Source organism: Sarcophilus harrisii, chromosome 5 (assembly GCF_902635505.1).
Source record: "Sarcophilus harrisii chromosome 5, mSarHar1.11, whole genome shotgun sequence".
Classification (NCBI taxonomy): domain Eukaryota; kingdom Metazoa; phylum Chordata; class Mammalia; order Dasyuromorphia; family Dasyuridae; genus Sarcophilus; species Sarcophilus harrisii.
This window is the reverse complement of record NC_045430.1, coordinates 89,763,471-89,773,138: the sequence shown is the minus strand read 5'-3', so window position 1 is coordinate 89,773,138 and position 9,668 is coordinate 89,763,471. Positions and strand designations below refer to the sequence as shown.

The window sequence follows — 9,668 nt, the reverse complement described above, 5'->3', positions numbered from 1 at the left end:
ATCCACTTTCCTAATCCAGTGAATAAAGGGCACATACTACATTATGTCTGAAATCTCTTCCAGTACCAAATGAAAATAACAGCTGACATTTGTATAACACTGAAAGGTTTGCAAAGCTCTTTAAAAAATATTATTTTATTTGATTTTCATGAGACCCCAAAAAGCTAGATGCTATTATTATCCCCATTTTGTAGTTTGGGAAACTAAGACAGGGAGGTTAATTGATTTATACAGCGTCACACCATTAGTAATTGTCTGAGGTTAGAAGAGAATTCAAGTCTTTCTAATTGCAAGACTAAGATTGTATCCACTCTGTTGTCTTACACCCTTAAATCCTCTGAAATCTTTTCTAATAAAGCCCACCAGACTCTATTTACTCAATGTTCTTCAATATATCTAAGCTTGATTAATATTGCATTCATCTGTTTGTATTTGATACTATTTTAGAAACTTTTCACATTAATGTATTCGAACTTTTTCGCTTTGTCATAAGCCCTGCTCCTATGAGGGACTTTAAAACACATTTTACCAGTGAATCTTGAGACAGAGAAAAAGAGCGGGAAAGAAGGAGGAAGGGAAAGAGAGAGAGGGAGAGAGGGAGAGAGAGGGAGAGAGGAGAGAGATGGAAGTGATACACAAAACACACAAGAGACAAACTTGCAGAATTTCAAATGCAATTTATTGCAGACAACACAAGAAAATGGAGACTATGAGACCTCCTTTAGGAAAGTCAACCAACCAGCTTACACTTTATATAAAAAATAAAAAGGAAAAACCATCACAGAATTTGTTGCTTTATTATGGAGACACCATCAATAAAGGTTCTGTTTCTGCTTGGCTTGGATAAAACTTTTGAAAATAAGAGTGGGTAGTGATGGAGTGGATTTTTCAGGCTGCATCCTCATGATGAATCAAGGGAAGTGGTCTTTCATACTCAGACATGGCTTCACCATTCAAGAAATAGGAAAGTGGGAAAACCTGATGATGAAGGCCAGAATAAAGAATATCTACCAAAGGAGAAAGCGGGGAGAACATGGCTCTAAAAGGCCAGGATCATCAGCAACCCTTCCTATGCACCAACACAGATGAAGCTCAGTGAAAGCCAGGGGTGGAAGTGCCCACTGGTTGGATGACTCAAGAAAACCTTTAGTAATCAAGGTCAGAAAAAGTAGTTAGAAGGTTTTAAGAAAACAAGATGAACTGCTACAGTCCACCATTTTTTATTTTCCTCAAGTAAAGTTAGAGGTCTTTGACTTCAAGAATTGACTGAAAACAAACACAGACATTGATCTAAAGGACAGCTAGCAGGGTAGGGAGCTCTGACTTTAATTGGTGACTGTAGAATAACTGGTAGAGGTGAATTTCATGCTAGAACTGCCACTGGAACTCTTGACACCCCCAGAGCCACCACCAGAGCTGCTGCTGCCTCCTCCTCCAGAGCTGGAGCCCCGACCTCCTGAGGATCCATAGCTGCCTCCTCCAGAACTGGAGCCCCTTCCTCCTCCAGAGCCAGAACCTCTGCCTCCTCCGGAACCGGAACCTCTGCCTCCTCCAGAGCCATAGCTGCCACCTCCACCACTGGAGCCATATCTGCCTCCTCCAGAGCTGGAACCGTAGCTGCCACCTCCACCTCCAGAACCGTAGCTACCACCTCCACTTCCAAACCTTCCTCCTCCACCACCAGACACAGAGACATGGCTGGTGCTCACAGCTGTGGAAGAAATTTCTGCCATTACTTCTGGGAATACCCTTCACTGGACAAAGTCCCCTCCATCCCAAGAAAACTTTCAAGTGTCTAAAAAATGACTCTTGACACTTACACACACTCACGTTGGGAACACACTCTCCAGACACCCTAAAAGGAAGATGAAAAGACAGTTCCTATGAATGAGTAAAACCAACCCATTCTCCTTCCCATATTTGACATTTCTGAACTTTCCTCTAAGCTGTTCCTATCTTCATCGCTCAATCTAAATCTGTCCCTCCCCATTTCAATATCAGGAATCAATTCCCAGAAATCATAATAATTAGCTTAAATTTCCTGTCGCTTTTGGCACCAAAAGTACTTCTTTCCCCAAGCCTGGGAAATAGTTCCATGAGGCTTGAAGACCACTGGATTTCTGGCATACTAGATGGGAGGAGAGTGGGATGGGGTTGGATTCAACCCCACTTCTAATACTATTTCTGCCACTTAATGGCTCAGACCATGCACTTAACCACCCTGACCCACAATTTTCTTATCTAGGGAAGAAGAGGGGATACAATGGCCTCTAAGTTCCATTTTCATTTCATAATCAATGCTGGATGCACATACTGCCTCTGCAGCTGAAGTTTAGGGAAGAAATTTAAGGCCTTTGCTCCCCAGGGGCCTCGTTTTTGATGCAAGAAAGTTGGACTCCATGATCCCTGAGGTTCCATTCACCTCTAGATCCTCTAGCCCTATACTCCTTTATAACAAGTGCTAGGCTACAGGAGTGCTAATTCCTCATCATTCAGTCTCAAAGATCCTGTCATCACAGGATGTTCCATTGCCTTCTGAGTGTGGTTCAACAGAGTCTTCAGTGCTCATCCCTCACCTGCTCTCTTCTCCCTCCAGAAGCATCCTGTAGGTGGCTATCTCAGCATCCAAGGTCAGCTTAACATTATAGAGCTCCTGGTAGTCACGCAGCAGTCGGGTCATGTCCTCCTTGGCCTTCTGCAGAGCATCCTCCAGGTCTTCCAGTTTACCTTGCGCATCTTTCAGGGCATTCTCCCCACGCTGCTCTGCATCAGCAATGGCTTGCTGGAGCCGGGAAATCTACAGAAGACAGCAAATCATGTACAAAGATCAAGTCCTCTGTCTCCCACTCACTACCACCACCACACACAACTAGGCTCATGCTCCTCCTGGGAATCCTGAACCCAAATTACTATTTCTACCCAAAGACTCAATCAGGAACATTGTTCCCATAATAGAGTAATAATAACAAAGTAGTAGTAACAAAGTAACAAAGTTAGTAACTGTAATGTGGAAAGCAGAGCCAGAAAATCTTCCCTTTGCAAATGAGGGGAATTCCCAAACAAAGTAACAAAGGTACTAACTATAACTACCATTTAGGCAACACTTTAAAAGTTGCAAAGACTCTTAATTGATCCTTGCAACAAACTTGCAAGATGGCTGCTACTTTGATCCCCGTTGGACAAATGAGAAAACTGAGGAAGAGAAAGGTAAAAATAATCTGTACAGCGTCACACATCTAGAAAAGATTAATGCAGGTTTCAAACACAAATCCAGCATCTCTATCTATTTTAAAGAAAAAACAAACACCTGGGACTAAGGACATTTTGTCCATATTTCCACCTTCAGATAGGAATCTTCAACTAGGCAATAATATCTTAGAGACACCTAATACTTCCTCAGAACTTTTCTAAAATACTCCTTCTACATCCTCAGTGGGTGGTCTTCTAACCTCTGCTCAAGCATCTCCAGTGACAGAGAATCCCCTAACTCACAAGACAATGAATTCATCTGTCAGCTCTCCAGCTTGAGCACTAGATATCGTAAGCCTTTAGGTCTTCACCATGAGGTTCTCTCAAGGAAACCCTACTCTAAGGCACACTTCTATGGGGTCCTCAAAGTCTACGCCAAACTGGAGTCACTTTCAGAATCAAGAAAGTCTCACTCAATAACCTTATGGTAGCTCAGAGGAGGAGGGTGAAGGAACCCAGTACCTGCTTCTTCACTGAATCAATTTCAGAATTCAGTCTCTGAATCATTCGGTTCATCTCAGAAATCTCCGTTTTTGTGTTTCTCAGTTGGTCTCCATGTTTCCCAGCAGTCACCTGGAGCTCTTCATACTGAAAGCAGGAGAGCAAAGAGAGGAGACGTGAGTACATCTTGACATACCCTAGGTAAACCTTAGGCACAAAGTTCAAGGAAGCTAGAGGCCTGTTGGGAGAGGCTCTGTATCCACTCACTTTGTGCTGGTACATGGTCTCAGCCTCAGCTTTGCTCCTCTGGGCAATCTCATCATAGTGACCTTTGATCTCATCAATGATGCTACTCAAGTCCAGGCTCCTGTTGTTGTCCATGGAGAGGATGACATTGGTGTTGCTGATGTGAGTCTGCATCTGAGATAGTTCCTACAAGATACAACATTTCTGTGACTTCTCTGCTTTCCAGAGACAAAACATGAATCGGCATACATGGGATATTCCCAGAGTCTCTTTGATGCAGAGTGAAAAGTGGGTTCATGTGAATGATTGTGAGCTGACTTACTGTGTCAAACAGCACCTTGTAAAAGTTGATGTCATCTTGCAAAAGATCCGTCTTACCCTGAAGGTCAATCTTGCTCATATAAGCATTGTCCACATCCTGTGAAATCAGAAGAAAAAGTCAGGGAATGACTATCCATTGAGAGGAAGATGACACCCTGCCCCTGCTTACATGGAATAACCTCAGCTCTAAAAGAATTCTGCACTTTTCCAAGATAATAGGGATGAAGAAGCTTGACTTCTGAGCTATACTTCTCTTTACACTACCCACCCTTTCAAGTCTTGGGAATTCCCCTCACTTGCAAAGGGGAGATCTTCTGGCTCTGCTTTCCATATTGCAGGCAGAAATACAAGGAAGGAAACTTATTTGAAGAGCCAGAGAACCAGAGAAGGATGATGCACTGACAAGAAATATTAAGATTTCTCCTCAGCTGTAAATTGAACCTACAGTTTGATTCTTCTTGCTTTTGCGGGGGGCTAATATAGTGAACCAGTGCTTATTTTTCTGGATAAAAATGCGACTTTCATTCTGTTCCCTTGACTCACTTTCTTGATGGTCACAAATTCATTCTCTGCATCTGTACGTTTGTTGATTTCATCTTCATATCTGTTGAAGGAAAAAAGACAAGATGAATACAGGAGGTTTGGGAAAGGATATGACGTAGAATTGAGTTCTGTGTAAAATCACATCAGTCTAGGAATGTCATCTTCTCCATCTCTGCTTTTAGCCAACTTGAGTGTTCAGTTTTTTCTAAGGCACACTTCTATGGGAACACATTTCTAAAAATTATAGCTTGCCTTAGAAAGGGAAGGCAGGAAGGAAGGAAGGAAAGAAGATTCAAAGGGGCAAAACAACGCTCAAAGGAACAAAAGAAGAAAGAAAAGGAAAGAGGGAGGTGAGGTCAAAGAGTGAAGAACAAACAAGGGAAGAAATACAAGTATTTAGTAAACATACTATGTTCCAGCATGGGCAAATGGGGAGCTTAGGATATAGAGTGCCACACCTTATAGTCAGGAAAACCTGAATTCAAATCTTATCTCACACATATTATGGTTGTGTGACCCTAGAAAAGGCCCTTAACCCTATTTGCCTCAGTTTCCTTATCTAAAATGAAATGGATGGGGAAAAGATAAACAGCTCCAATACCTTTGTGAAGAAAATCCCAAAAGGGGTTCCAAAGAATTAGGCATGGCTAAACCCACTGAAGAACATCATCAACATGTTCCAGGCACTATGCTAAGTGATTTACAAATATCCTATCATTTGATTCTCAAAACCACCCTGGGAATAGGTGCTATTATTATCCACATTTTGTAGATGAGAAAACTGAGATTAAATTGATAAGAGTTGACACATTAGGTGACTTGCCCAGGATCACACAGTTAATATATGCCTGAACCTGGCTTGGAATTCAGTTCTTCCTCACTCTCAGACAAGTTTATTGGACTCCCATCTGTCTTTCAGGACGGGAAAATGCCACTCAATTAGTCTTCCTCTGTTCCCTGATACTCTCTAGAGTCCCCTCAGTTTATTCTCTGGGAAGACTTCTAGGGGCAATGGTTTGGTCACTGAGGACTGAGGGAAGGATAGTTGGGTGCATACTTTTTCTTGAAGTCCTCTACCATGTTTTGCATATTATTCAATTCTGACTCCATCCTTGAGCGGTCACTCCTCAGTGAATCTAGCTTCTGCCTAAGTGTAGATACATAGGCTTCAAAGAGGGGCTCCAGGTTGTGGCTGCGAGTCGAAGTGTCCACCTGCTGCAGCAGCTCCCATTTGGTCTGCAATACCTGGTTCTGCTGCTCCAGGAATCGCACCTGAAAATACCAAGACCCCCAAAGTTGTTATTCAAGGGATGTGTTCTAGGAATTGCTGGTCCCCAAGTTACAGTCCAGAGGAAGACTCTGGAACAAGACAGGGAATCCTTGTTCTTCCATCATTCTCAATGAAGGCAAGCAAAGGAAAAACAGTATGAATGAGCTGGCACATTTGAAGCTGGGAGCTTCTTGAGAACAGGACTCATCTTGTTTTTCCAGTAATACCTCCAGCCTTTTGCTGTTTAATAAATGTTTTATCCCTTCTTTTTTCCATTCCTTCCTTCCCTTCTTCATTCATTCATATCCATAATCAACCAATCTCTATATTTCCATTCAGATAATTCCCCAACACTAGTGATTGTAATCAATTTGAATTTGACATTCACAAGTCCCCCCCTCAAAAATAAAATCAAATCCTTGATCAATATAAATCACTTTGCTTCAACTGGAATGACAATTTCCATTTCTATAGCACTGCAAAATTAAAATAAGTGATAAAAAATTTTAAATCACTAAGCACATAATCTGTATGACTGAGGACAAGTGAATAACCTTCTCTGATCCTCATTTTTTCTTCTATGCAATGGGAATAGTAATATGAGCAGCACTCATTTACCAGCAGTGTTTGGTGGCTCAAATGATATAACATTAATAAAATGATAGGTAAAAATTTATGAAGAAGTGTGTTAATAGCAGCTATCATTGTTGTTTCTATTACAGTGGGTTTTGCCTGAATAACTATCAAAATTTTGCTTTTCCTAAGGACATCCCCAAGGCTTTCTAGAAGTCAAAAAAACAGAAAAACATTGCTGGAGAAAACTAAGCCAGCACACTTCAAATCAATGTTGGACAATTGGGAGTTGACTGTATTGATGATCAAACTAAGAGCCGAGGAAGACATGTTTATTCTCATAGTTGACAAATGAGGAAAAATCTATAATTTCATCTTATAGAATTTACTCGAAGACACCTGTTGACATTAGCTTAGAAATATTCACAAATCGCTGAAAGCACTATTTCCATATATAGGGTTATTGACAAGAAAGAACTTCAACACTTTTAGATAAACATTTGAATAATGGTAATAATGATCATGAAAAATAAAACACAAGACTTTGAGATTTGTAAAAGATGTTACAAATATTATCTTATTTAACCCAGCCAATAACCCTGGAAGACAGGTATTATTATCAACCTCATTTTACAGATGAGCCAATTTAGGCAGACAGATTAAATGACTTGCCCAAGATCACATGCCTAATAAATGTCTAGGTCAAATTTCTATTCAGCTCTTCCTGAATCCTGGATCTAGACTGACCTTCAAACCATTTCAGATCTCAAAGTTCTCCTTTGTACCTTTACCCCATTTCTGTCACTTTAAAGTATTCCATAAATCTCCACTCCAGCCAGCTACTCAGTAAAATAATAATTATAATAAATTCTCTCAAGGGCTCTCAATATACTGTCTTCATAGCAGAGTCATCCTTATTTAAAAACAAAATAAAACAAAAGCAAAATAAAATAAAATAAAACTAGGGCAGATTTTTTTACATATGAAGAACCTGAGATTCAGATAGGTGGAAGATGGCAGTTATCATCCACTAGGTAAGTGCTAAAGCAGAGACACAACACCAAGTCCCACAGACTCAAATCCATTGTCTCCCCCACGAAACACACACACACACAGAGTCCTCTCTCTTCCTAAGAAGAAAGTCAAAAATAGTTTAAGAATTCAATGGAGAAACATTTGGAGTTCAGCCCCAAAAGGCTTTCATTAAGAGCACTGCCTCTTCACCTTCCACTGTTTTTATGGACCAAAAACTAGGGATGCTCTCCTCTGCCTCCCCAGGTCATGTAGGCACTAGCATCATTCATAAGCATCCATTGTCCAAGCAAGACATCTTGACCAAAGTTATCTTTTGGGTCACCCAAGCATGGCACACCTTGGAGTTAGAGATTAGAGCTCACATTATTCCACCCCTGTTCCCCATCTCACTCCTTTGCCTCATCTATCTCAAATAAGCTTGAATGCATCCACCATCAGCAACAGTAAGCACAAGTACTCACTTTGTCAATGAAGGTGGCAAATCTGTTGTTGAGGTCCTTGATCTGTTCCCTCTCTTTTTCCTTCACTTTTTGAATATTAGGGTCAATCTCCACATTGAGGGGTTGCAGAAGACCCTGGTTGATGGTCACCTCCTGGATGCCTCCAGGGGGACAGACAGGCCCAAAGCCTCCTCCGCCAAAACCACCACCTCCTAAACCCCCAAAGCCTCCACCACCAAAGCCACCGCCACTGCCGCCAAAACCACGCCCACCATAGCCACCACCACCATAGCCACCACCACCAAAGCCACCACCACCATAGCTGCCACCACCGAATCCACCACCACCATAGCTGCCCCCACCAAATCCTCCACCACCAAAACCTCCTCTTCCATAACCTCCTCCTCCTCCAGCAACACTCTGACAGATCCTTTTAGAGCCCCCCAAGTTAATCAGACTCTGGCTGCCAAAACCACCACCACCACCACCACCAGCTCTACAGCTTCCACCTGAAAATCTACCTCCACCTCCTCCAATCCTGCGGACAGTGGAGCTGCTGGTCACCCTGCGGGTGAGGGAGACTCCAGCGGAGCCTGAGCTGAAGCCACCACCACCACCACCACATCGATAGCCAGATCTGGAACTAAATTGTCTACTCATGTTGAACTAAGAAGGGGACAGATAGCAAAGGACAGGACCAAGGAGCAAGGAGCTAAGCACTCCTCTACCAGCAGCAGAGTGACTCCCTCCTTATATATAGATTGGAGGAGCTGGGTTTGGTCCCATGGAGTCAGTGCAGATTTAGACCAATCCAAAGGGTTTGGTTTGCCTTGCAGCCATGCAAGATCTTTACGAGCCCCAACAATACAATAAACGCTACACACCTAGCTCCCAGGATAGGCTCTGGAAATTGCTGCTCCTGCAAAATCTATTCAAGTACTAATTAGTTTATCAAAGAAATCTCTCCTCATCAAACTCACTTGATGCTAGGGAAGCAGGACCCCAAAACTGTTTCCTGCTACTTCTGCTTGGTCTTTCATCAACTTCTCTTTGAGTTATGCAAACTCCAATTCAGAGTTTGTCTTTCACTCCACAGGAAAGCTGTACTCCTACAGCTCTATGCACCAGCCCCTGTATGGCAGGAGGACATTCTCATCTTCTTCATGTTTTCAGACCTGCCTTCCTCACTCCCACCTCTCTCTAAGCCCCCAATTCAACAGTTCAATTACCTCCCTTCCTTGCCCCTGGTTTTCAAATCCCTGCTCCTCTAGGAAGCTCCTTCTTATCCAAATAGTTTACATTCAAGTAATGTTTTCTTGACTCTCATCCTGTGAGATAAGGCTCCCACTTCACATTTAAGGACACTTTCAGGAAGGAAGTTCAGAGAGGTCCAGTCCTAGGGTCCAGCTCACATGACCAGCTAAGAAGAGTCAGGGACAAGAGTCAACTTCAGTTCTTCTAATTCCAAGTTCAACACTTCTCCATCATCCCAGATTGATGAAAAGGTATCAATAGACAAAACTGATAAACTATTGGACTTAAAATCCATC

The 9,668-nt window shown here is 42.3% G+C and overlaps 1 protein-coding gene across 1 annotated transcript; it reads right to left on the bottom strand.

Moving 5' to 3' along the window:
• Positions 1-657: 657 nt before the first annotated feature.
• LOC100921628 (keratin, type II cytoskeletal 1-like) lies at positions 658-8,778 on the bottom strand. The gene is made up of 9 exons (XM_031937822.1): positions 8,140-8,778; positions 5,858-6,072; positions 4,801-4,861; positions 4,259-4,354; positions 3,958-4,122; positions 3,712-3,837; positions 2,577-2,797; positions 1,821-1,855; positions 658-1,711 (listed from the first exon to the last, which is right to left on the bottom strand). Exons 1-9 carry the CDS (start codon positions 8,776-8,778, stop codon positions 1,326-1,328), a joined length of 1,944 nt encoding a protein of 647 aa, XP_031793682.1. The 3' UTR covers positions 658-1,325.
• Between the last annotated feature and the right edge of the window lie 890 nt (positions 8,779-9,668).

Coding starts and splice junctions, on each gene's coding strand:
- LOC100921628 (XM_031937822.1), bottom strand. CDS start 8,778: ATGAGTAGACAATTTAGTTCCAGATCTGGCTATCGATGTGGTGGTGGT. Junction 6,073..8,139: donor TTGCCACCTTCATTGACAAA/GTGAGTACTTGT, acceptor TGGTATTTTCAG/GTGCGATTCCTGGAGCAGCA. Junction 4,862..5,857: donor GTAGAGGACTTCAAGAAAAA/GTATGCACCCAA, acceptor TTCCTTCAACAG/ATATGAAGATGAAATCAACA.